General features: G+C 42.0%; 3 protein-coding genes across 4 annotated transcripts; 1 reads left to right on the forward strand and 2 right to left on the reverse strand.

Moving 5' to 3' along the window:
• Positions 1–565: 565 nt before the first annotated feature.
• On the reverse strand, positions 566–3249 carry pmvk (phosphomevalonate kinase). The gene is made up of 5 exons (XM_048260538.1): positions 3100–3249; positions 2719–2782; positions 2181–2333; positions 1692–1821; positions 566–832 (listed from the first exon to the last, which is right to left on the reverse strand). Exons 1-5 carry the CDS (start codon positions 3186–3188, stop codon positions 663–665), a joined length of 606 nt encoding a protein of 201 aa, XP_048116495.1. The 5' UTR covers positions 3189–3249; the 3' UTR covers positions 566–662.
• Positions 3250–3855: 606 nt separating this feature from the next.
• On the forward strand, positions 3856–12139 carry decr1 (2,4-dienoyl CoA reductase 1, mitochondrial). Of its 2 annotated transcripts, XM_048260524.1 has the most exons (11): positions 3856–4176; positions 4630–4832; positions 5123–5180; positions 5517–5603; positions 5991–6138; positions 8314–8413; positions 10127–10199; positions 10992–11138; positions 11582–11644; positions 11743–11812; positions 11878–12139. In XM_048260524.1, the coding sequence occupies exons 1-10, from the start codon at positions 4093–4095 to the stop codon at positions 11800–11802; spliced, it is 1023 nt and encodes a 340-aa protein (XP_048116481.1). In that variant the 5' UTR covers positions 3856–4092; the 3' UTR covers positions 11803–11812; positions 11878–12139. The 2 variants fall into 2 exon arrangements, with proteins under 2 accessions (XP_048116481.1, XP_048116480.1); XM_048260523.1 differs by having other exon boundaries at positions 3857–4176; positions 11743–12139.
• Positions 12140–13523: 1384 nt separating this feature from the next.
• calb1 (calbindin 1) lies at positions 13524–27368 on the reverse strand. The gene is made up of 11 exons (XM_048260533.1): positions 26724–27368; positions 26223–26299; positions 22047–22121; positions 19900–19980; positions 19636–19692; positions 18441–18518; positions 17759–17814; positions 17614–17653; positions 17459–17512; positions 15221–15292; positions 13524–14543 (listed from the first exon to the last, which is right to left on the reverse strand). Exons 1-11 carry the CDS (start codon positions 26800–26802, stop codon positions 14430–14432), a joined length of 783 nt encoding a protein of 260 aa, XP_048116490.1. The 5' UTR covers positions 26803–27368; the 3' UTR covers positions 13524–14429.
• Positions 27369–27650: the final 282 nt, after the last annotated feature.

Here is a 27650-nt window from a genome sequence, read left to right on the forward strand (position 1 = left end):
TGCTGTGACGTCATAGAAACATTAACATACTGACATGACAAAGCCGGTCTGATGTCACCTTAACCCATTTTGCTCAAAGTTAACTGCTGCTCCTGTTCTGTAGAATAGTACAAGTGGCTCTTTGTCCTTGTAATGGATTATACAAGGTCCTTCTGTGTGATAACCTTAACCTGATATCGCAAATAGATCCCACATGAAGGGCCCAGAGCTGGTGGTTGAGTGGACACCTAGTGGACTCTTCTGTAATTACAGGTACGCTATGGTGCAATGGTGGACTGAAGTAGCAGCAGGTTGTCAAGAGAGGATGCTATAATTGGGGCTTTGAAGTCCTGGTTGTAGTTTTATTTGGACCACACATCCCTCCCTCCAACTGTAGTTGCATCAGTCACTAATAAATTAGCAGCATGGAATTGTAACTTCCCTTATTTACAGCAAAAGCAGTTTAAGACAGGCAATCCACTGTCTCCATGACCATCTTGCTGCGATAAATGGGGGCAATGTAAAGAAGTTGAGAAGACTTAAGTTGTACTATGCACATTAAGCTTTAAGTAAATCAAGATTAAAAGACATTTCACTGCATTTTCTATTAGTACAAATACACTTTTTGGGGGTATTTACAATGTTAGACCGTTAACAAAATGGTAAAACTCAAGAATTTGTGGTTAACTGTTAATACTTTGTTGTCCATTATTGTGTGCAGATTTTTCCTTCGCCAGCACAAACAGTTCTTTCAGCTGTTCTTCCAAAAGTACAGCATCTCCATTATTGTTAATTATCCAGTCAAACTGCACTCCCTGATCGAGACCACATTCTGACTCTGCGTCATCAATACCTGTGGAAAGAAAATGGATAATTGTGGGGGGGTCAGTGCTGTTGCTAAACAAAAAAAATTACATTCACATTGGTGCTGGCAGCTGGCATTTTTATCCATATTGACTTAAAAATGGACTGACATTAGTAAGGGCTTATTCAGATCGCAAGCATGACAGCTGTGTGTCAGCTGTATTACCTGTCCATTTTCATTTCTGTGCCCATGTTAACAGGTTAGAGCGTGCACACAGCCTGTGTGATACGCACGTCTCAGGCGCGGCTCAAGCCACGTTGTAAACATGTGCATGCTAGAAATAGGACTGGCACCTAATACATCACATTAGTCTGTTAAATGACAATGCATCACCCATCCACTCACACATTCATACACCGATGGCAGAGGCTGCCATGCAAGGTGCCAACAAGTACATCCAGAGCAGTCTGTGAGTTCTGTGAGTTCAGTGTCTTGCTCAAGGACACCTTGGGGCAGTCGTGGCCTACTGGTTAGCGCCAACCAGTAGGCACGGCTGAAGTGCCCTTGAGCAAGGCACCTAAACCCTCACTGCTCCCCGAGCGCCGCTGTTGTTGCAGGCAGCTCACTGCGCCGGGATCAGTGTGTGATTCACCTCACTGTGTGTTCACTGTGTGCTGAGTGTGTTTCACTAATTCACGGATTGGGATAAATGCAGAGACCAAATTTCCCTCACGGGATCAAGAGTATATATACCTCAACAGGGTCAGGAGAGGTGGGGCTCAAACCAGCAACCTTCCAATTACTGAAAGACTCCTCTACCGCCTGAACCACCACCGCTCCCTTTAGATACAATATAAGAAACAATATCCATTGATATCTCAAATGCACTTGGTTGGGATTAGATCACCTGGAGTGAACTTCCATCCTCTCTGTAATCTGATCTGCTCCGAGGCCTCTACGCGCACACAGCAACACTGCTGAGGAAACTCCCTCCAGAACCACTGCAGGTCCGACATGCGCCGAGCATCACTGATGATCTGGAGAGCGGAGCAGACAGGTGTGATTAAGGTAGACTCTTCAAGTATCTCTTGAATGTTTTTTCTTTTCTAAAGTATTGTCTTAACACAACAACATAAAGAGGTTTCACATTACTCTCTTAATCCCACTGTTACTGAAGTTTTACAGCAACTTTCAGCTACAATAAACCAACCTTAAAGCCCCTTCTAATAACAAAACAAGGCCTCATTATATAATTTATGTTGTTTTATTAGTAGTGCAGTATTGAGGTTCACAAACACTGAACATAAGTAGAGAACATTTTTGCCAACAACAAAAATGAGATCATACTGTACATGTAGGGATGAAGGAAAAGACAAAATCATCTTCCTCGTTTTACCCAAACTGGCTGTTTTGCCTCTCTGATGGCCAGCCGGCAGAAGAACCCAGGATCCTGCTCCCTCATCCTCTCTCCCCACTGGATCATGTCTGCTCTGTATCGCTCCTTATACTGGCCCGCTCCCAGCAACTTACTGAAGTCAAGACCATGCTCCTAATACACGAACAATCAAAAGAGTGGCTCAAATAGCTAAAATTACATGACTCAGGAATCTCCAGGAACTACTACTTTTCTAACCATAGAGCACTATCTTCGTGTACTAGATCTAATTCCTAGTGTGTTTTTTAGAACATACTCTGACTGACAATCTGTGCTATATGCCCATTTACATACAATGTCCTACTTCCCAATCTCCACATTCATAATGGGTCATTTTCATTTCACATTGAAAGGGTCAGTTATGAAAACATTTCAAACATAAAATAAGACTACAATACTTGAACCAACAGCAGAATCATGGCCACCCCTTAATTCACATAAACATTGTTCAATGATGAAACTAGTAATTTGGCTTGTATTAGGTGATCTTTTAACTCACCTTTGCATACTGTTCTTTCAGGGGCCCAGACAGACGCAGGATGCAGCATGTATCATCTCCCAGCCTGTTTCAAAGGAAATTAAGTTAAACGTAGCTTTGAAATAACTTGTGTAGTTCTCAAAACGCTTAAGCCAACAACCGTTGATTTCTGAAACTTCAACTGCTGTGAATGAATGTCTGTCGTTACCTAGTTTCAAATATAGTGCATTTGTACTTTACATTTCTTCAACATACAACGTTTGAAACAATTTGAGACATTACATTATCTTACTGTTCTGGCAGAATAAAGCTATGGTTAACGTTAGTCCAGAAAAATGTCATTTGAGCTGACAGGTTGACAAGATCAAGCAAGGCTAGGGGACAAATAAGAACTGAACTCACCTTTTATGAATTAAGTCGGTTACATAATCCTTCCCTGATTTGCGTTTACCACTAAATATCAGTATTATTGGGGGGTTTGTAGTGGACATCACTACTTGCTTGGTAGTCAGAGTTCGTTGCACTATTTTTCCGCATGTTCACTGACACAGCCTACGATGAATGACACCACTGTCATGTTTACCTTAAATTACGAAAAGACCGCGCAAAACAAAATATGTAAAACTACGCACTTTTTAAAGTAAGGGATTCATTTACATCACTATCTGTTCTAACACTGATAGAATATTTAATTCAGCATAACATTTTCGCAGCAGATGATTATATAAATGTATGAAACTCCCGGATAATCGTTGAATATTATCTTGAGTTCCTTGCATATATGTTTTTACGGTATCATCGCCTGAGCGTCGGACCACGGCGTGCGTGATCACAGATTGATGAAACGGGGGTGGTTGATAGTGTGCTAAAAAATCAACTTTGCTGCAATCACATATAAACCAGGATCAAGTAATTCTTTAGAATGGTATATTAATGGCTGATATCAAAAGAAGTGTACAAGTTGATAAAACTAAAACAAATATGTTGGATAATGAATCCTACGAACCATGTTCCCCCGTACATATCTTGTAATAGTTGCGGCGTTTTAAAGCCGCAGTGGCAACAATTAGGCTCATTCGATTTCATGCAGCGCTGCGCAGATATGGTTGAACGTGATGCATGCTCAACGAAATGAACTAGTTATCGTGCAAAAGTCCAGCATGTCACGTTCGGCCAGGTCCGCGCAGGGTTGCATGAAGTCGAATGAGCCTAATGTTTGGTGAAACTTTTGCTATTGAACTAGCTGTGTCCAGTGCTGTTGCAGAGTAATAGTGTGACATGTTCATTTAGTCTCTGATGTTTTGTATTATCATGGTCCAGTAGTTCCACTCGTCTGCCTTGTTTAAGGTTTCTTAATTTACTGGGTGAAAGGTCACTCAGCTCAGCTTTGAAAACATGGCAAGTTCATTGTTGGGGCACGCAGTAGCTGCGTACAAACGTGATCTAAGTCTACCAGTCAAAACATTCACACTTTTACGGGTAAGATTGCTTTGCATCTGAAAGTTTAGTACTCTTGTTTAAGTAAGAACAAGTTGACTACCAGTCACTGGTAATGTCACCTTAACATCATGTGTTGGTGGTTACTGAGAGTTGTGAGAAGCTTGTTAGCCACTTGGAATTATTGAGGTCATGGGAAAATGCCATACAGCTAGTTAGCGTTATTAGCATAATTTGCAAACACACCGTTTTGTGGATTAACTATTCTGTGTGATTATTTCAATGTACATGATCGCAGCAACGAAAAAGACGAAAAGGGTAAGGTAGGTGTGTCCATGTAGGAAGCTGACCTAACCTTTCACCTACTCGCCGTATCTGTATTCATTTATTTTTCACTCCAGTCTTTTTATTGCTCTGGTTAACTATGTAATCTGTGACACTAGAATCATATTTCATATTAATTGCAAGAGTTTTAACTTCCGTTTGTTCTTTCAGGCCTTCAGTAATGGGACTAATGCACTGCGCAAGGACTCTCCGCCTCCACAAGCTGTGTTCTTTCCCCCTTCCGAAGTGCCAATGCTGGTCCCGGGGACGTTCAAAAATAAAGTGGCTTTCATCACAGGAGGGGGAACTGGTTTAGGCCGAGGAATGACAACTACCCTGTCAAGCTTAGGTGCCGAGTGCGTCATTGCAAGCAGGTCAGCATCAGTGCTTTCATCGCTTATGGTGAATTATCATTTTGTTTCATTGAGGTAGTGATTCACATAGATAACTTCTTGATTGTAGTTATCATTACAGTCACAACGAATAAGAGAGAAACCAAGTTGTTTGCTCAGTTGAATGTTCTCTATCTCAATCTGAAATATCACAGACATTTCCTTTGGGTTTGCATTTGCAATATTCTCAAACAATTCTGGAGAATATATCAAGTTCATTGTAGGAGAAGAACATCTTGCGGCAAATGCTAAGATGCTTATTTTGTTTTAAGAAAGCTTGATGTTCTGGAAAAGACTGCTGCAGAAATTTCAGAACAGACTGGAAACAAGGTAATAATCTATATGTATCTGAGATTGTGTAGGGGATGTGATTGTGTGATTGCCTGTCAACATAAGATTGCATCAGACACCTACAATTCACTTTTTACTTGTTAAATTAGCAACTTATAGCAAGTTATATTTAATAAATGTCTTTATGATGTGTAAGTGATCCTAATTTTAATACTTTGTTAGTGGTTGCTTACTTTACTGGAACACATCATTTCTCCTGCTGTAGAGACTGATCACCTGTACCTTATGCTTCCCAAGGTGTCGTAATGGTGTCCCGAAATCTATATTTGGTGTGTTTTGAGCCTTTGAATCACTCGGGCAGTATTCCTCCAACAGGTCCATGCTTTGAAGTGTGATGTGCGGGACCCAGCGTCTATAGAGGCTGCTGTGACGAAGCTGATCAGTGACGTGGGTCTCCCTGATGTAGGTACAAACTCTGCGCTACACTGCCTGCACTGTGAAGGCCTCATCACAGATCTGTCACTTCACCTTGTTTTCTTAGGTTTCTTTTGCCTGCCATGTTGTCTGGCAGATGTTTCTTTCTATAGAGAGAATGACAAGTGCATTTGTGCAAATAACCGTTGCTATATAGCGTATTGATATGGAGAACATCAGCATTGCTTTGAGTTGGCACATCAGTGTTGAACTACTTTACTCTAAGGCACTAGGAAAGAATAGAAATCTGATCAACATGAACTTCAGCTAATTTTTTCACTGAAACCCCACATATGTTCATGCTGGGAGAACAGCATAATTATTCCTCCTAAGGCCGGGACGAGCTGTCTGTCTGATGGTTTTTCCATTCCACAGGTGGTAATCAACAATGCTGCAGGTAATTTCGTCTCCCCCTCAGAGAAGCTGTCTGCGAATGCCTGGAGGACCATCACAGACATTGTGCTGAACGGCACGGCCTTTGTAACACTGGAAATTGGGAAGCGCCTCATTAAAGCTGAAAAAGGTTTGCACATTTTGCATGCATTGTCTCTATCCCACATTCAAAGAATAGACTTGCCTGATGTTTCCATCTAAACCATGTTTACGGTACTTTGCAATCTTAACCAAGTGTTTCATATTCAGCTGGCAGGTTTTCTGTGGGTATCATAGGTTCATTCTAAAATATTTTGCCAACAGTACATGCACACTGTGGCCAGAGCGATGTCAGACGCACAACATGGGCAGCGTCAGGCCGTAGTTAATTAATAAAAGATAGATAGATCAGAATTTAACACTGGTTGTGTGTGTGATTGGTTTATTCAACTTCACTTTCGAACTCGGACCCATGGTGTTATATCGGCACATATAAAATGCATATTTTGTAGTCAGTGGAAAAAGGATAGCACCACGCATAGAATAAGCAGCTAGTTGGAACAACAGGTTTGTTCATGTATACCTCACATGCCAATATGGACCCTTCCAACAATAAAAACAAAAACAATGCTTGAACGTTCTATTTGGGCCCCAATCTACTTCCTCTGCATTAAGATAACATATGGAATGTTAAAACGGAAGCCTTGTGGGGCCAACTATGATGCTGATAATGGAACTCTCTTGAAAGGGTCTATACCATGAAAATAAATTTTACAATGATGCGATTACTAGTTGCATATAAAAACAGGGTTCAAAATGATCAAACTGTCCCATACTGTCTCTTTTAAGACTACCACTGGCCCACTTAGTGTTTTCTTGTTTTTTATCCAATGAGCACTGAGAGTCATTTCAGATTCCAAATGGAAACTCGGTTGTATTGCTCTGCTAAGACCACAGGGTGGCAGACACACCCCTCCATTGCTGAGGGTAATACCTATTGGTCAATCGATTCCACTGAAAACTGCTCCCCAAAGCATGCTGCTGCACCATTTAACCTTGTAATCCTTTCACTCGTTTTAAAGTTGAATGATGTATAACATACACTTTTATCCAAAGTGATATGGTCTCGTAAAGGTGGGTTCGGGAATCGAGCCTAGGTTGACCAGTTGTCAGGCGGCCCTTGATACATTCTCTGTTGTACCCAGTAATTACTAATTAAGTAAATATTTGTGTTCATCTGTGTTATTAAATGTATGTGATGTGATGGAAACATTAGCATTACACTAATTACAACGATGTGTTGGGCTGAGATTTTGGTTGGAATAACTAATTACATACGAAAATTAAATTGCCATCAAAGCAATGGAGTCATATCCCTACCAGTCATATAGAAGTTATACAGAAGGTTTGGCGGAGCAGCAGTGGGGTCGCTGCCTGACAATTGGTTGGCCTGGATATGATTCCTGAACCCAGCATTGTAAGTCCGCGTCACTTTGGATACGATTTTCTATTAAATATCAGTCACTACTTTTTACTTAAAGTGCACCCGGCCTTATAGAAATATGCACATTGTTTATCCTTTCAGTTGACACATCATTCATCCTTTAACTGTCCCATCAACCGTAAGGCAGCGCAGACACTGCATGTAGTAATGCAGTCCTTACTGTCCAGTGCCTGAGGTCCTCTTTGGGTTGTGTGCTGCATCCTACTCTAGCCATGCATACTCAAAGGGCATGGGCCCTACACAGAACCATACTGTAGAGCTGGATGCCTAAAGACCACCCACCATACGATTTTGCTTGATGCCCCAACACTAACGTTGTCCTCCTCAGTCTGTGTTGATCTTGTGGAGGGCTTGCCCATCCTTTGATTGTACTGACCTTTTCCCTCCTCCTCCGAAAACAGTTATTAATGAAATTGCAATCAGGCCATTGTGAGGGAACGTCGCAGTCACAACGCAGAGACGATGTCTCTAATTTGCCATTTACACCGTTGAGCAATTAAGAGGCTTCCATAGAGAGTCTACCCTTTCTTTAATGTTTGTTTCATTGATTGTGCTGCGTCGCTAGCCATTGGTGGCAGCACTTTATGAAGCTCGCTGCGTTTAAATTAATGATGTCCTTTAATTCCCATGCTTGGAGGTGGACCGGTGCAGTCCTAATTGCGAGTATGTTTGTCATTCATTCGCTTGAGCTTTAGACTGAAACTGATTTTTGAGTGGCTGAAGGAGTTGTCTCTTTTCTCAGGTCAAGTGAAGCCAGGAGCTGGGCCCACACTTTGCTTTGATTAGTTATTGATTGATTTCTCTGCTTATTTGTTTTTCCAGGGGCTGCGTTCTTGGCCATTACCACCATCTATGCAGAGAGTGGCTCTGGCTTTGTGGTCCCCAGTGCCTCTGCCAAGGCTGGTGTGGAAGCTATGTGCAAGTACGTCTAGCATACCACTTCATAGAAACACGCAAATGGTAGTTGCTTCTGTGCAGCCCCCCCATTTGTAAACGTTTGGGGGAAAAAGTCCCACCCATCGGCACGCCACCTTAATGTATTTTTAAAGGGGTGCATTTATTAGCATTAATGAGTGTGACAGCACTTTTAATTTACATCCTAAATGTGGAGCCCCCGTCCTGATCTCCCTGGGAAAGTTGCCCGCAATGAAGATGGATCGAAACTGCAGGAATACATCAGTGGACAGGGCAGTTTCCCCTTTCCCTTGATGTAGACAGGCCACTCATTAGAAAACATGAATTCCCACTGAAACATTCACTCAGAAAGCAAATCAAATATACCTCAGAGATGTCTGTATACATGTTGCAGCAAATATACTCTCATTGGCGTCGTTAGCTCACCAGATAAATCAGATTAATATCTAATGTACAGTATATCAGCCTCAGGCCTCCAATATTATGGCCTTGGCCTGAAATACATAAATGGGATAGCAGGGGCCAGTCCAGTTGTCTTCTATGGCATGAAATGTGTTAAAACAGTGATGAGTACACTGCCCTGTGCGCTGGTGTGGCTCGCTCCCTCTCCCCTTGTAAGACACATCTCCCCATTTCCCTTTTTACAGGCACACTGAAAAGGGCATTACTGTGATGAATGGGTCATTGTGCTCCTACCTCTTCCCTCAGACAGATGGTTAACGAGGGGAAAGAACCGGGCTAGCGAAACGTACACACACTCAGAAAGACACACAGACACACATACAGACACGGACACTGACATAAACCACACTGAGACCACCTCGAAATTGCATGTGGGGCATGGGGTCACGTGTGGTTGTTACCCGATTTGAAAATGAGATCAGCTATGTATAAAGAAAGGGTTACGTGCATGTACAGTATAAAGAAAGGGTTAACCCTCATAACTGTGTGCCTTAAGAAGAGTAGATATTTGCTGAGGTAAAACTGACTAGTCCATTTGTATTCTATGTGCAAGACACCTTTTTGTCAGGGGGTCACTATCTGCCTCTATTCATTTGCAACTGATAGAACTCTTTTCTGTGTGGTTGTTCACCTGAAACATTGACCCCACTGTTCTCTCTGTTAATGCTACATCTAAATCGGGGCTAGGCAGCAAAACCCCCAAACCCCCATTTTTTTTTTTTTTTTTTTTAATCTCACACCAATTCTCTGGGCAAGGTCTATTTTTGGACCTATATTTTGCTCATTCAGTATGCATTAGATCCTTGATGCTGACTAGGAACAAATCAATCTGCAGTCCCCCCTCCCTACCCAAGCCTTTCCACTGATCTTTTTCTTTGAGTGATTTGGATTGACCCTAAGAAAGAGACACACACAGACACACACAGACACACACAGACACACACAGACACACACAGACACACACAGACACACACAGACACACACAGACACACACAGCTATTCCCTCCTTTCCTCTCTGTGTTCAGCTTTCGGTTTTATTTGTGTTGTTGGAATAAACAGCATGAAAACAAGTGGCCAGAACACTGGCGCTCTCTTGGAGATAATTGTACCCGCAGCCTGAGCGTTAACCCCATCAGGAGAGTTTAATGAGAAAGAGGCGAGCGGGGCTCGCCGCAGGGCTGCCCGTTGGCCGGCCTGCCCGCTTATCCGGTCGCTCGCTATCACAGTCTGAGGAAGGATGCGTGTGTTTGTACCACAGGTCCCTGGCCGCCGAGTGGGGACGCTACGGCATGAGGTTCAACGTGATTCAACCCGGACCAATCAGGACCAAGGTAGCGCATCACACCAGAGCATCCTGCTTCCTCCTGTCTCTTCCCCCTCTGTGGCAAATGAGGACTGATGCTGTGTTGGGGTGGGAGGAGGGGGGGGTTGCGAATGGTTTTGGTGACACAAACAAATCTGCTTCTTGTGATGTAACATTATGTCCTAAACCATAGGAATTATATACTGTAGCTCTTTTTTACATTTCTTACATTTTTACATTTCTTGACCCAAATCTCAGCATTGGCGGATTGTACTGCTCAGAAGTGTGTAGATTGCACAGGAAGTATGTGCATTGAGGACTTAAGTATTTATTCCACCTTTGAGGTGCAATTAGATGACTCACTCCATGGCAGGAGCTAAAATATGGGAGTGTTTTTGGCTCTATAGTCTTGGCATGAAACAGTTAGTCTGTATGGATCGTTTTCAGTCTGGTTTCCCATTAACAATGTGCTGTTCTTCCTCCTCAGTCCTATACTATGCCAGGACATAACATTAGGTCCCCTGCCTTTGTTAAGCCTTTTTTAAGGACTGTAGAAGAACTCATTTTGAAGGTCATATTGTCAAGAATCTAGGCTTAATTAATGATTATAATGATTTAAGATTTAATAATTCAGTTGCTGGCAGTCAGTCATTCACTGCATGTTTCTTTTTGGACGTTAGTGTTTTTGTTGTTATTGACAAACTGCACTGGATAAAATATATCAAAGGTTGACATTAGCAGATACAATCCTTACATTTAGTCTTTGGGTGTACAACAGTGTTCTGTCACTGACACGTAACTGTGGACTGTCCTTTTGAAGGGTGCATTCAGTCGTTTGGATCCCACCGGGATGTTCGAGAAGTCAATGATTGGCAGGATTCCGACTGGCCGTCTGGGAACGCCAGGAGAGATTGCGAACCTCGCCGCCTACCTCTGCAGCGACTATGCCAGCTGGATTTCAGGAGCGGTGAGTCTTTGTGTGTGTGTGTGTGTGTGTGTGTGTGTGTGTGTGTGTGTGTTGACCTTGGGAGCGGTGGGGCTCTGCTCCAGGGCAGGGAGAGTAGGCACAGGGACCAGGGCCCTGTGGCTGCCCCAGAGGAGCGCTCCGGTTTCAGAGGGAGGGGAGTGCAAGGACTGTGCTGCTTCCCCTCTCCTCTCCTCTCCTCATCTCTCCTCTCCTCTCCAGCAGCTGAACATTCTTGCCCTCTGATGATTTAATGTTAGCACATAGGTTAGGTCATGCAAATAATCTGATTTGACGTGGAATGACCCATGGACCCGTCGAATGGCGTGTGCAGGGCTGAGTGTTGTGTGGACATTTCCTCAACGGCAGCCTTACAAACAGAGCATTTCATATCACTCTTTTGTCATCCACCTTAACTTGTCCTTATTCATGCATTCACTGCACAGGTCATTCGGATGGATGGAGGAGAATATGTGTCCATGGCCGGAGAGTTCAATGAACTCCGAAGGGTAAGAACTAGACATGCTTCTTTTTTTCAACCAGCTCTTGTTGTGAAATTGGATGGCTTGGCACAACACGTGTTACAGCACTGTTTCTTGTCCTGCAGGTCACCCAGGAACAGTGGTCTATGCTCGAGACCATGATCCGAAGCACAAAAGGCTCCTAAGGACTTTGACTGTTAATGGCAGTATTGTCTCTTTGTGATCACAGCCTTTTGTTGATGTTTTTATTCTATTCATTTTTTTTTATGAATCCCCTAATTGATGATCAGAATAGACATGCCACCTCAGTGTGTAAGATTTGCATGTATTTCTGAGATTGCCTTGCTAAGTGCCTGTGGCCTTTAGATCATTCCCAACGCCATAACATACTGTAATATAGTGACCTTTGTAGGGATTAAATCTAAGCACGATAGTGCCTGTGGTCACTAATGTTTTGTACAAAAATGACAAACATTATTTGCCTCATATCTTGAAACAGAATAAACCTTTTCTGCAGCAATATACCATTCTATTCCCCATATTTGAATTCAGAAATAAGTAACAATATTTCTCTAATGTATTGTGCAATGGTCAAGGCTTCTAGTGACTGCCCTGAATCCATTCTTACAGAAATATGTAGTGCTTTGTGCATGACCTGTTACAGTACGTCAGTGTTGGACCTTACACTTACCCTCTCTCTAACTTTCTTTCTTCCAAATCCATAAGTACTCTTTTCTTTGGCCTCGTCCTCTTCTCCTTTCGGCCCACTGCTCTCTCATCACCCCAGAGAGATGTCCCTCGGGCTGTTCCACTCCATCGCCTTGTCCATCCACTTCAGCCTGTCTGTTTTTTCATCCACCACCTTTGAACATGGGCCACTTGATGGTGTGTGTGACGGCAGGTCCCATTGATGTGCTGCCTTTTGTCGAGGGTGGAGAAGGAAGAGGAGGATGGGGAGGCATCCTTTTGACCTCTACACAAAGCCTCCTGACTTGGTGTTGGTTCAGTGACCTATCTGTGTTGCACTCACTCACTGGGCCAGTTGTGCTGCATCTTTGTGTGTTGAATACGACATACCTCCTTCACAAGTGCTGTTTGCATCAATACAATAACAACCACACAGAGAGCTGTAGACTAACTGACGGGCTAATGCAGCCGCTTTGATTTATGCAGCATCTTTGTGTGTTGAATACGACATACCCCTTCACAAGTGCTTTTTGCATGGGTGTAATAACCACACAGAGAGCTGTTGACTAACTGACAGGCTAATGCTGCTGCCTTGACTTTGACCTTGTCTGCAGTCCTTTTTATTTTTTGTGTGTGTTTTAGGTGTCAGGATTAGTGTGCATCCTCCACAATAATTTAAAGGGTGATGTCTAAGAGTTGTGTTCTCTTGTCAGATGCGGCAGATGCAGCATTCACACCTATTCTCTCTCTCTCTCTCTCTCTCTCTCTCTCTCTCATACACACACCTCTCTCTCTCTCTCTCTCTCTCTCTCTCTCTCTCTCTCTGTCATACACACACACACACTGAGAGCTAATTCCATGCAGTATGCACCGCCCTGGAGAGTCCCAGATAAGGCTGAACTGTTGCTTTAAAACTTTAGGGTCTACAGCTGCTCAATTATATGATAAAGATCGTGGTGCTCTCTCTATCCGTGCTGCATTGACAACACTTCGTCTGGCAGAGCCCAGCTCCATTTTCAACTCTGTTTGTCTGCCACTGGCAAAGTAGCACTAAACCGACATCCACAGTTTCAAAATTGGTTTATTTGAACTCGAGTGGTGTTTTCGTAATGCCTTGTTTGGTGCTATCAATTAAAGCTGTGTGAGATCTGTGGTGATCTCCTGTAGATATGGTGAGGAATGTGACCGTTACCCAAAACAATTAACACAAGCCAGGGTGTTCAGAGAAGGCATTTAATTTAGTTGTGACTTGTAAGGTCGAACGGAGACAGAAACACACAACTATACACCACTGTTTGTTTTTTCTCTAGGTAGTGTTTCCTTTTCGTTTAATGACCTCTTACACAGTGTCAGGTGTTTAGCATAGAGGAGCATGTCATTCTTTACAGTGCAAAAGAGTTTGATCTGACATGGTTTGGCTAACAGGTTAAAGGGGACGGGGGATAAATGCGTGTCATAGACGTGTGCTTATACTGTAGTTTCACCAGTACCTTAATGGACTTTTTAACAGCAGCAACCAATATGCACTGCAAAAGAAACATAATTATCTTCTCTTAAAGAATTCCAGTTGATTTAGTTCTTGACAGGTTCGTTCAACAAAGCTCATCCGCTCAAATACACGTTATTGCTTTGGCTACAGTAGGAACGTTATCATTGTTACTGTAATCGTTATCGTCGTTGTTGTTCTGCTTGGTAGTTGGTTTGTCGCAGGCGAGTTCAGCAGGGTGCCGTGACCCCATGTTGTGGAGTTTACAGGGTGGCAATGCAGGGTGTAGGTCCTTGATTTAATGTATCAATCTTATTACAAAAGCTGTACAAACAGTATAGAAACGACAGGTTGAAAAGTTTTGCTACCGGTCTTTGAACAGATGCCTCTCTACGTACAGTACACTTTGCCTCAGTAAAATTTACATCAGTTTTCCTTGAAAATAAAAGACAACAAAAATAAATAAACACCTTAGAGCTGTAGCTACCGTCACGCACATCACGAGTGAACGGAGTGGGGGGGCGGCGGGGTGCCTGGAACGGGGAGGGTAGTATGGGGGGTCTGCAGATGGAGGGGGGGCTTGCTGCGGAGAGGTATGGTGGGGGTGGGCGTAGGGTAGGAGGGGGCGGGGACTCTGCCTCAGACCTCTTCAGCGCACAGGACAAGCGCCAGCTCCTCTCTGTACAGCTTGCCTCCGTCGGACAGGGCCATGATGGCTGTCTTATACGTGGGGATTTTGCTAACTTCGAGCACCTGTCAGACAGAGAAGAGATTTTTTTTCTTGTTGTTTTTCCCTGTGCCATCACAGCCACAGCTGTTATATTGCTTTTTCAAATGGACACTTGACTTTGTCATTACATGGGTGCAGTGATTGTTCAGGCTTTCAGAAGGAAACCAACAAATGATTTGGATCTTCAGTTACACAACTATATGCAGCATGATCACGTCAATATCCATACATATATCTGGTTATATCAGTTACAAACATAGATTCACTGATTACACTTTCACATAAATTTTGTTTTACAAAATTTTACAAAAATGTTTACTCTTTTTGTTGCATTGTAGTTTGACCCATAAAGATGGCCTTCACAAGCATGCTACTGCCAATGAACTAGGCAGATTTTGGTCTTCAAAAGGCTTACGTAAAACCTGTAGGCCATATATACTGTGTATCCGAGTGTGTGATGGGGGTGGGGTGGGGGAGATATTAGATGACTGGCTGATGTTCACATGCTTCTTCCAGAGAAATTAATGTTTGTTTTCCACCCCATTAACTCGGACTGCATGGCATTTCTGTGATGATTCAGTGCCATTTGTTTGCTCAAGAGTTATGGATTAAAAGTGGGCAAGTTATTTCCCCGTTTGAGGGTAGGGGGTTTAAAGTGGGCAAGTTCTTTCCCTGTTTGGGGGTAGGGGTCCACACTTACCCTTTTATTTTTTTCACACAGGTCTTTTAGCAAGGCGTCAAGCTCATTTTCATCCATGTAGCCATTTCTGTCCTGGAAACAGCAGAATTCAAAGGGTAAGGAGTTAGTACTGACTATCTGATGTTCTCGACTGATCTCTAACACTGAGCACAGCCGTTCTGCAAATCTCAATTGGACATTGATGTTTGTTTACTCACAGTAACTTTACACTTGGCCTCTTGTAGTCTTACTTTGGTTGCTTCAGTCAGACCCTCAGGGTATCACATGCTGTGTGCTAGCCTTCTTTGAGTCTCTGTTTCTGAAGCCAATTCTTGCCACTCACTGCTCAGTGAGTGCATCTGTGAAAACTTTTCCTAGTGCATCTGAAGAAAATTGGAAATGCCTACCCAAGGATTTAGTTTATTCCATTTCTGTAAGTTTTTCCTCAAGTTTTTTGCTTGTGATATCTTTGTAAGCCTTGCATAAACAACCTAGCTGGTGCAGAGAATAACATGCTTTACTCAATGAATCAAAAAACAAAAGCTTGAAAAATCAAGGGACAATTGTGAGCCACCAGTATGCTAACAGCACAGATGTGTGTCAAACAAACAGGAAACCAGATGATATTCTATTTCATAATTGTTTTCCCCTAATCTCCTGTTGGAAATGGGACATTCTCTATGGGTTTTGACAAAGCAGAGAGGCCCTGACGATCAGTTCTGCATGCAGAGTCAAAGCAATGACATGCTGAATTTCAGGGTGCTCATTTGTAACGCAAGTAGCCAATCAAACCACAAATGCATCCTGCCAGCGTTATACGTCAGCAGATCACAATGCAAAATGATCACAAAATGTCCAGATGAGCTCTACAGATTCATTGTGGACTTAATAGGTTGACCTATAGATTGTCACATAAACAGCACAGTAAGAGGGGATAGAAGTAATTTGCAGCTATTTTTGCCTACAACCACTCAAACAAACTAGATGTACCGCAGAGCGGTACAAAATATGACCGCTGCCCAGTCCAGCACATTTTTTCCACAAAAATAAATCACGCTGAAAGGCCTATATGATTCTAACTGTCTTATGCATTATCCACACTAAATTCTCACTGGTATCTGCTAGACAACAAGTACCAAAACATGATTAGTTCATAGATTTCACATGTAAAATTCATTTTATACAACCCCACCCCCATCTTGCCTGTTCATAATTCTGAGAAATTCTTGAATGCATGTGCATGCATGTGTACTGCGTTTATGTTTGTGTGTGTGTGTGTGTGTGTGTGTGTGTGTGTGTGTGTGTGTGTGTGAGCGTGCTTGTGTGTTTGCCTGCGTATGTGTGTTTGTGCATGCATGCGTACATATGTCTACTGTGCGAGTATGTGTCATACGTATGATTACTGTAAATGTATGTGTGTGCGTGTGTATCAGTTTATGCACATGTGTGCACATGGGATGGGTTAACATGACCCCTGGAGGCAAACATACGGGAAAAATTGGTCATCCTAGGGCCCTACGGTTCTCAAGATATTCAGAAAACTGTGTCTGCCCTACCCTCCTTTCGGGGGGTCCAGTACAGCGGGGGGGCTACAGATCAAAACAAAAAACGATGGTTCCATGCTATCCATGTGGGGTTACATGCCCACCAAGTTTCGTGTACCCCGGTCTTTCAGTGAACACCACTGGAAAAAAACAACCACAAAAGAAAACCAGATGCATGTTAAATCAGGCACTAGGCAGTCGCCCATTTCACTCCCTCCCTGCGTTGCATTCTAGCTGTGCTAATGAGCATATCACTCTGTCTCTTGGCAAATTGCCTCTCTGAATATCCTGATAGAAGGCCAGAGACACTCACGCCAGGCTCACGTTTGTGCGACCCAAACCCTTGCCTGTTTGCACGCATCAGGGGCCGTTGTTATTAGAGGCAAAGAAATTGCCCTCAGTCATAGACACGCCGATATATTACAGCCAAGCCGCAACCCCACAAGCTCCAGTACAGCCGCAGTAATATCTCGATTGATGGTGCGTCCTCTCTGCATACCAATGAGGGTCTGAGTCTCCTGAGCATTTGGTAAATAGAGATGTTGAGGGGGCAATCACCTCACAAATCTCTAAAGGTTCAGTGTCTGGTTTATGGCTTCTGAGAGAGGCTACAATCGATAGGGTTTCAAAATGTATTGGTAGGTACTGTGAAAAGCAAGAGAGCTGAACTTCTGGTGTGTCTGAATAGGGCTGGAAAAGAGGAACGAGACATTACCTTATCGTATAACTCGAAAATCTTGTTGAACTCTTTTCTGTCCATCTTCACGTTCTGTAGGGGCGAGAGAAACCGGAATCTTCAGCAGGCTGAACAGTCAAGGTCATTTCTTGTTTGTGTATTGACAGAAGTGTTTTTTCGGCCACTTCAATTACCTGAAACTTGAGTAAGAAGTTCTCTTGATCTGGCAGCAGTCTGTTGCAAAATGAGAGAATCACCATGAGTATTTATCTGCTGGTGGAGCCTAAGCTCTCACATATAGATGGGTTACTGAAATAGGCTTCAAAACTGCAGACCAACCTTGCCATTTCAGCGAGACATAACTTCCCATCGTTGTTGGAGTCAAATATTTTCAGCTAAAATATCAAACATAGTAAAAACAGTATCTCTGTCGGTCAAACCTGGTGCAAACCATGTGATCATACAAATGATCCTTCATTTTTAAGACCTATATGAAAAATGTACTTAGCACATATTCCACAGGCCTGTAGTGTGGGTTGTGTGATAAGTCAACATTTAGGTTCTATTTAACAACTGTAAAATTACAGAGGCATGCACTCTTTTTACTTTGTCATCAAATCCTAATTTTGGAGCAAACTGACAAGTCAGCAATAACGGCTTGGCTGATAACCTTGAAGCTGCACAGCCTGTAACTGTATTTTCAGTCCTGAGGGCTGTCTGTTGTAATAATTTCAGCCCACAACCGTGTCCTGAATACACAAGAGAAGCACATGCGTGTGAGGTGCCGGTGCCCTGCGCTGTCCAGCCCCAGCAAGAGCAGTGATGGAAAAGGGCTTTTTGTTGGCCTGTCTGGCTGCCTTTAGGTAGCTCTGATGATGGGTCTTTGAAATCACTCAGTCTGTCACGTCGGTGAGCTGTAGCAGCTCTGCGACAGACAGACGGAGGATTGAGGGGAATTGATCGGGCCGTGTTGGTGGATATAAAGAGTGACCTGGGGAGCTGAGCTGGGCCGCGTCCTTACTGTGGTTATTGTGTACTCGTCCAGTTTCTTCTCATCATATGGCTTCTTAGCTCGCTGAAGCAGGTCTTTTAAAAAGTTCTACAGAGAAAAGACACACACACACACACACACACACACACACACACATAAATACATATCGTTACTGAAGAGATTATGTTGGGATTTGTGATGAGGCTCATGCAGGTCATGTCACTCACTAGAGTGTAGTAGCCTAACAGTCAAAAGGAAACTTATCAAAACTTTCTGCAATCAAATCAAAGCATAATTTGTATTTCCATTCATTACCAGTTGCTAACATACATTCAGTGGCCCTACAGGTAAAAGCGATCCTGATATTATTCAGAGACTCTTTTAGCAATTTTGAGTGACACTGAAGCAACTCTGACCGTGACTACAAACAATTGTGACCGTGACCAAATTCTTCATAGAGCCACTGCAGCGAATCATGTCTCCTCCCTTGTAATGGTTGTTTGGTCGACTTGCTGGTGACCTTTTTAAACAGCCCATCAGTGCAGTCCTTCATGCAAGGAGGAAGCCCGGTTGTGACAGATTGCCTTCATTATCAAATCACTGAGTGAAAATCGGACAGCTGCTCAAAAGCTTCATTTTGAGTCGTTAATTTAAATTGCCAGCGTTATTTTTAGTCTCCTTACTCAGTGTTTCCTTTGGCCCCTGTGAGGCGTGCATATGTCTGTCATTGTGCTGGAGCAACTGCTCTGGCTTCAGGGCCACTTTTACTACCTGCTGCACTTAAAGTTCGGTGGAAACTAACAAAAACATAATTTCCAAACCAGCTGGCATACTGAATCCTTTACAGCAGTGAGATGGAGTTGGTCTAGCCCCATGAACATCATGGTTAAGCCTTCTTCCTTGGCCAGCCCCTGAATTACCCATGGGGCTTTGCACTCCAACCTTAATTTCTTTCCTCTCGCTCAATACCCACTTCAGAAACGTTACAAGTGACACACCTAGCAGAGGAGTGTGACGGCAAGAGAAAGGTTTGCGTTTATATTTTGCCCTCATAAATGACTATTCCAGCAGCAACACTTCAATATGAGAAAATGTAATTTTGCTCCACAGTCTAATCGACCGGCGGACACCAAAGGACTCTGAGAACCACTCGCTGATGATGAGTCATCTAAAAGCCACCAGGTTTTTGCTCGTCCAGGCGAGTTGTGGAACAAATCTAGCCCACCTTGAGTTCATCAGCCTCGATATAGCCACTGTGGTCAGCATCGTAATTTCTCCAGGCCTGGGGGTCACACAATGGACATCATGTTACAATTTGTGGTGAGCTGTATCCCCCACATAATATAGTGTGCAATCATCAAGTTTATGTCCAGCCCAACACAACAATATGATTCATTTCCTCAGTTAACTGCCAACACAATAGGCCGAATACCCAACACTTGGGTACACACAGAAATAGAGTATTTTTTATTCAATAAGAAGAAAATACCTGCATAAATTCTGTACAGGATCTCAACTGCTGCCGGAAAAATAGTAAAAAGTTCTCCTCTGTGGGCAATATTTGAACTAGCTGTGGCAAAGACAGGGAAACAATACAAGCAATAAAACAATTATATGGGATGGAATAATCATTTAGGATCACAAATTATCCATGAAATACTTAGTTTCAAGCAATTTTGTGTCCCCTTGTGCAAATTCCTGCAAAGACATGGGTTATTACTACTATTTGCTATGAATTTTTTTTCCTGATCCTCTACCGTAAACAAAACAATTTGTCATAGCAACGTAGGCTACAGAGTAATCTCCTCCGCTGTTACACTGAAAGGATTCAGAGGCAGCCATCGTAAGACATTGCAATTACTGGGAGTTAATGTACCAGCATTCTATTCCCTCTAGTCATCAACATCTTGTAAATAATTTTAATTATTTCACACATGCATGGGCTGGTCTACTGTCCGTCCTCCATGGCCAGTGATTCAGGACAATTTTTTTTTTGAGTTGCACTCATTTTACTCATTTTACTTTTGCACAGGAAGTCATTCACTAAATCTGAAAAGGTGATCTGATTTTGCTTTGGCTTAGGCAGAGTTCTACTTTAGGTTTGTAAATACATCATACATGCACACATGCTAACAAGCATATTTAACATCACCCTTTAAATCCACAGTATTTGAGATGTTTAAAAAAACAGTCGACAATTTAGCCTGTCCTAATTTCGTACAAGTATAGCACAGCTTCGGCAGTTTAAGGAAACAACTTCCACCATTTTTATCGTTCTTGGCACCTCAAGTTATTTCTTAATGTAGATTACATTTCCTAAGTCTCAAAATCCATGCCTTTCTCAAGCTATGAGGTAATCCAACAGGTCACTTGGATGTCTTGTGATGTGTTTCTAGTGTCATAAAAGTCTCCCTCCTCTTCCAAAATGCAACCATTTATGGATAATTTTATGTCACTTAAAAACCACTCTTGTCAAACCCATCTCGGCTAAATAATGAGCTGGACGGTTTTTAAATATATATATATATATATATATATATATATATATATATAAATATAAGCTACACAGAGAGCTGACAATTTAGCCTGTCCTAATTTTGTACGAGTAAAGCACAGCTTCGGCAGTTTAAGGAAACAACTTCCTTAAACTACTCTTCTCAAACCCATCTCGGCAAAATAATAATAATAATAATAATAATAATAAAAAAATGCATGAAGGTTGTCATTTGAAATGTCAGGCAATGTTTTAACCAGATTGGATATCAAAATGTCCTCTCTGACATGGCAGATCTCTAAGGTTCTGAGATGACTGGCTTGCCCTGCCTCCCTCACCCGACAGCTGCAGTAATTGATTTTTCAACCCAAAGGCATTCAATCAGCAGGCCCGGAGCACCGCCAGAGTGAAATGTAAGCCAGTTTCTCCAGCATCAGGATTAAAAACCAAGCCAGCGCTGAACAGCCATTATCATATTCATGTTATGGATCGCCTGTGGAGGTAGGTCTAATCTGTCATTATGTGGCGGCTTTTTCTTGCTGATGTTTTTGAACGTGGGAAATGTTAAGCACCCCAACAGCACCCCAAATGAGTTGTGGTGATGGCACTGAGAAGGATTACACTTGTTTTCACAGACTTTGGAAAGTCATTTGTCACTTTTGAACCATTTTTTTTTATCTGACAGTTTACATATTTTTGTGTCCTGTCGCAAAATGGTTACTAAACTTCTCATAACTAATATGGTGCCATTTTTTACTTTTCCAAAGACCTTGTTATGTACTGTAGACTAGATAGTTGTCATAACTGCTGTCTTACAAATTACTACAAGCAATTTTAAATGGGGGAATTTGGGACCATTGGGACCAATTTTTATATTCTCAGTGAGCAAACTCAAGAACAAGCTCTCCATGTCAGAAAAGAGATGCAACAGGCTGTTTTGTGGTCCCATTTAAAGACACATCATGAAAACAAGGCTGTAAAAGTAACTCCAAAAGTAAAACAAACTCCCATCTCAGACTCTATCTCTATATCCTGTCATAGGATGCAAAATGGAAGAATCAGCTGGTCACCGTTGCTTGAAGAAAGTGTGCTGAGATGTTTGGTAAGAGTTTGTGTATGAAGTGTAAATGAAAAACACTTACCTCAACAATGCCTATCTTCCCATCAGTGTTTTTCTCATACTCCTCCACAAAAGCCTTCATCTGGTCTGTTAGTTCCTGTGTAAGCAGAGCAGACGAGAGATAACTCCTCAAAGCAGAGCCATTCTCTGGCTTATCAGGCCAGTTGCGGCAGTCTGTTTTGAAAGTTGTCTGAAAGGCATTCTTTGGCTCGTTGGCCACCTGAGAGTTTGCTGCTATTTATCGGATGCTTCTCTCAATTACAGCCGCGGGGAAACTCTGAGATTACAGACAAGTGGACGATGAAGGTGAGAAATTCTTCATCTGCACCGTTGAAATAAGCCCTAATTGAAATTCCAGCTGTAAAAATACAAAACTGTTGTTTGATTCAAATTAGAAACCTGTGTGTGCAGTAATCATCTACACAACATTGCTCATTACAAATTGTACAAGTTGGTATTTGTTGTGCAACTAGCTTACCATTGTAGCGATAGAGACTGTAATTGTAATACTTTCCTCATGTTATCGTGTCTGCTTTTGGTAAATGCATCGTTGAATGATGACCAATCGGTCTGTATCACCACTAAATGTGTAGCCTACACACTAAAAACGAACGTGTCGTCCCTATCTGGACACAGAGATGTGTTAAAAAAACAACGCAAGTTGTGTTGTTTCAACACATTTGTTTTAAGAGTGTATGGATGGCAACATGGGATCCTGCATGCGTGCAGGGCTGTCAAGTGACAGGTGATGTAAAGTGGATCTGTGACGCTGTGGGGTAAAGCACTGTGACACTCTTCTGACCGGTCATGCCTTGTCACATGTAGAAATACTACATGCTGGACTAATGCTGCCACTCAGCACGTCAAGAGTGCTCAAATACATCACAGTAAGAGATGTGAACTTATACAGATATGCCATGTGCAGACATGTTGCTGATTAAGAAGTTATCAGTGTTGTCAAACAGTACAGAGGAGAAGATTATTGCAACTCCCTGTGTAGTTCTGGACAGCTGTATGTCCAGTTCAGAGAAGCTTGCTTTGTTTTTTGAGAACAGCAGGATGGACAATATGAACCAAACACTGACAGTCATGTCAGACTAAATGAATTGAATTTCCCTCTCAAAACTAAGAATTACATAAAACATTTTAACAGAAACCATTTTATGACTTTCACTTGTCCTCTTGCATCAAACCTAATACTTCTGTCTGGTAGTATAGTTAGTTACTGTTGTATAATGTATCGTATAATGCATATGTAATGTTTAGTTAGTTACCATCCCTATACGGCTGTGTATATCGAGATCACGTGAGTCTGTGTATGCTGAGTCACTGTGGGGCCGGCCCTAAGGCTGATTAATGTTCGCATCAGAAGCAGCCTCACAGCTGCTCTGCAGCTCCTGGCCCATCTTTCAGAGGCTGGGCTGGGTGCTGGCTCATGAAAGACTCTCCGTTATGCCAGAATTAATTTCCAACCATTTCCACAATAAGGGAAACCGTTTGTAATGACAAGTAAAGTTTTTTTTATATAAACGCAAGCTGTGACAAGACACCATCAGTTACTGGTGTGTTCCAGGAAACCCAATCCTTCACCTGCAAGTATCCAGAGGCCCTGCTGATGAAGTTGCTTATTTGCAACAGGTCAAAATTATTTCTTAATTATAATAGTACAGTACCTTATATATGGGCTTTGGATTATCCATTCATTACACCCTTCCATCTAAAATCAGCTCAAGACTGAACACCTGTTTATTTTGATTTAGATAAGCAAATTCACACATTATCATAATGTACATAGACAGATTCTGCTTAGGTCATGACATTCCTCTGGAACAATGCAATTGTTTACACTGGAGTTTGACACCTGACTCTCCTCTGGCTGAGTGAGGAGGACTAAGCTGCATATGTTTGGTGTACAATGACAATTACGTCTTAATGCTTTGGGATAAACTGTAGATATTCAAGTGGCTATTAAACAGGACATTTCAGGAAGCTGTAGATAAAGCATGTGCTTAATGTTGATTTGGGAAAAAAGGTTTTACGATGAAGTTACATCTGCACCTAAGTATGGAGCAAGCCTACTCCTGTGTGTCAATTCTGCCAGCAACCAGCCCCCCATCCCTATAAGCTGATGGATAGCCTTGCCTCCAAAACTCTCAAGATCCCCATGATCAGATGCATGAATGCAAAGCTTATGAACAAGCTTTGTAGAGGTTGGGTGAACAAGTGTGAAGTAGCCTGGGCCTCAGCTAATATACAATCCTTTACCCTTTCTTTACCTAAAATCAAATGGTCAGTATCTATTTGTTCTACCCTGAATTAACTAGTTGCCCATTCTGTTTTCTTTATGAAATAGATTATTATGTTATTGTGTTAATCTCCAAAGGGAGTTTCATTTTTGTTTTGGTGAATAGGTTCCAAATATTTTCGTAGGGCTACCATCTTTCAATCCAGATGCCAAAATCCTGACCACTGGTTTAACTGCTAGTTTTGCCTATTAAAACTGTCTTTGTGTGATATGTTTTATGAAATGTGGTTATTGTGTTCACAAAATGCAATGTTCACTGCACTGTTTAATTTCATTAGTATCTGCTAAATAGCTTGGCTTACCAGATGCCTTTGAACAAATGTACAACCTTTGAAATGAGTTCTTAGAAAATAGCTGAAAGTCATGCGACCGATATCTTGGGGAGGCACTGAATTGTTCAGCGAGGAATGAAATGAGGCTTTTGTCCTAAATGGCTCTTGATTGATGAGCAAAATGACACTTTTGTATGAGACACAAAGCTGTTTGAGTTATTGTGCCATAGATGTTATAGAACTCCCCAAAGCTGATTTGTGGTATAGCCTACCTGACCACTAAGAGTTAAACTGGCATACACGTAAAGATTGATGTTCATCTGGTTTAGCCCATCATAAGAGTAGGGATGTTTGTATATTGAATACTAAAGCAGCAGTAGCTATTAATCAATGGCTACACCCCACTTTTCTCCAATTATATCAATATGTTTTCTCCACATCAGGTTAATTAGGGGGTCTTTTTCATCTTAGTTTGACAGATGTGCTATTACTCTCCATTTGTGCTGTTTATAGATTACAGCGTTACTGCCAAACTTCAGAAAACCTTGTTAATTGCTTTTACACAAAGCACCAAACGAGTATTTAACCTTTGGCAAATACAAAATGGTAATGCTCTCGTTAGCATCTGTTTTGAACGACAGACGGCAATGATGTGAACTGGACACCGGCCTCTAGAATGCCAGAGATGAAAAGAATGTGCAGCTTCCAAATTATAAAATGGCAAAGGATGAAAGTATCGTCCTCCCTGACCTATCTCCCATTCTCTGTCGATATGCAGTCGGGAGTTTCGATATGCAGTAGGAGATTAATTATCTTTTAAACCAAAGGACATTTTGCAAGATTTTGCATGCACACAGTCTTGTATTAATTATATCATTAATCAATCATAATGTATCAATCATAATGCAATGCAAATTAATCCTGGCTTGGTTTCAGATGGTTGATTTTTTAGATTTTCCATTCGCCGTCAATTGCCACATCTGTTATGTAATGATAATGAAAATAGAAATTATTGCAAATTACTGTCATTCATACATCAACAGTAGGCTAGAAGACCACAATAATCGTTTAGCGCAGGTCCTTGGTGAATCATCAGTCATCATTAGCCAAAAACCCTCGTAAATTTCATCAAATAAATGCGCATATGAAATCACTGACCGGAAAATGCGCAATTCTCTCCCCCAGCAGTGACCATATGTTGAAGTGTAAAGCTATTGTAAAACATTGTTCACAGTCTGCAGGATGCTTTTACCCGCGAGAGGATCTGACCTTCAACCACCACAGAGTGATATGAACATATCTATCATATTTCAGGTAATCAAATCCTGATCATACTTCAGCAGCTCATAGTCTTTGACAAACTTCCAAAGAAAGTCTGTCGTTTCGTTGTTCAAGTGCAAACAATAGAATTATACTGCGAATATGCATTACTCTACTGGCCACATGGAAAATACCATTACGCACGGTCATACAATTCATTCAGAGCGACAGTCGATAATCAAAAAAGAAATTTACACAAGACCACAAGTGACAAAACGGCTGCATTTTTGCAATAAATATGTAGATTACGCTAAATACAATCTATGAGATCATATGAAGACAACTGGATGCTTTTACTTACCAGTCCCGCTTGTTTCCGGGCTTGCTGAAGTTCTTTAATAAAGTTCTGCAACTCCTTTCCTTCGATATATCCATTACCTGTAAAGACGTAAATCGCCAAATTAATCACAGGAGGTAATAATAATTTCTTTTTAGATTAAATTTAGACAGGTGGGCTCTGGTAACTTCATTTAGCCTGGGTCATTTTCAGGAACATCAATCAATCCATTACTGGTCCAGATGCTCTCTACATCGTTTCCCCGTGTCTTTCGCTGCTCACTCTGTGATTTCTTCAAGGGTCACTGTTTGTAGGACTTGACATCTATTGCCGAGTGAATGTTAACAAAAACGATAAACATAATTTATCAGCTGCTTTACAAACTTTAGGATCGGTCTGATCGGGTGGAATAACATGTTCCCTCATCAGGTGATGAGGGAACATCAGCCTCATCAGCCTCACAGCCTTTTCAAACATTCATCTCCACTTTTTGAGAAACTCCAAAACAACATGGGAAAAAATTACCGTCGTTGTCATAATGATGAAAGATATCCAGGAACTGTGAAGCGGAGATCTCAACTCCCTGCAGGTATGCGTTTGCCATGTTAGCAACGTGCGTACTGACAGGCAAGTAGTCGCTGGAAGCTGCACTTGATGATGTTCTGTTGTGACTGAGTCGCTTTGATCTGTTGGTCTCTGTATTTAACCGTGCACTATCGGTCTGATCTCCCAGCACCGCCCTTCCCTAGTGTAAGGAAGCGGAGCCAAGAGCGCAGCTTACCTCCGTCGCCTTGTGCCGCAGGTAGTGCATGCTCACGTAAATACTCGCTGGGGTGCACAGGGACGTGACAGGCATTTGAATGAGCTCAAGGTCTCAAGGGACCAAATTTAGTCAACAAAGACAAGAAAACAAAATTTCACTTGAAACCTTTTTCTTTCTCTATGCATATTAAAACCTAAAACAGGACCATATCTTGACATTCACTGTAACCTAAAGAATGAGGTATTCAGGAACGAGTTGTACTAAAACTGCCAAATCATCCAGAGACATTTGCTACTGTCAGAGCTAAACTGTAAGATATTAATTCAGTGTGCACCATTCAATCAATCATATCATTCAAGTTTGTTCAAGCACTGGTAAGGTCTCTCTCTTCACACACACACACACAGAGAGAGAGAGAGAGAGAGAGAGAGAGACGATTCAGTGTGTATCCTTAAATCAATCAATCATATTAAATTCAAGCAGTATAAGATCTCTCTCACTTTCTCTGTCTTTACACACACACACACGGAGGGGGTGAAGAGGTTTAAATGTGTGCCATTCAAGCAATCATATATTTTCCCTCCATCCTGAGAACAACACTGACACCAAGGTTATAAGGCTATGTGATTTTTCTCCAGATTTTAAATGAAATCCCTTTATGCCCATTACAGTACCAGTAAAAGCTCTCA

The sequence above is a fragment of the Alosa alosa genome, chromosome 13, assembly GCF_017589495.1.
Source record: "Alosa alosa isolate M-15738 ecotype Scorff River chromosome 13, AALO_Geno_1.1, whole genome shotgun sequence".
NCBI lineage: Eukaryota > Metazoa > Chordata > Actinopteri > Clupeiformes > Clupeidae > Alosa > Alosa alosa.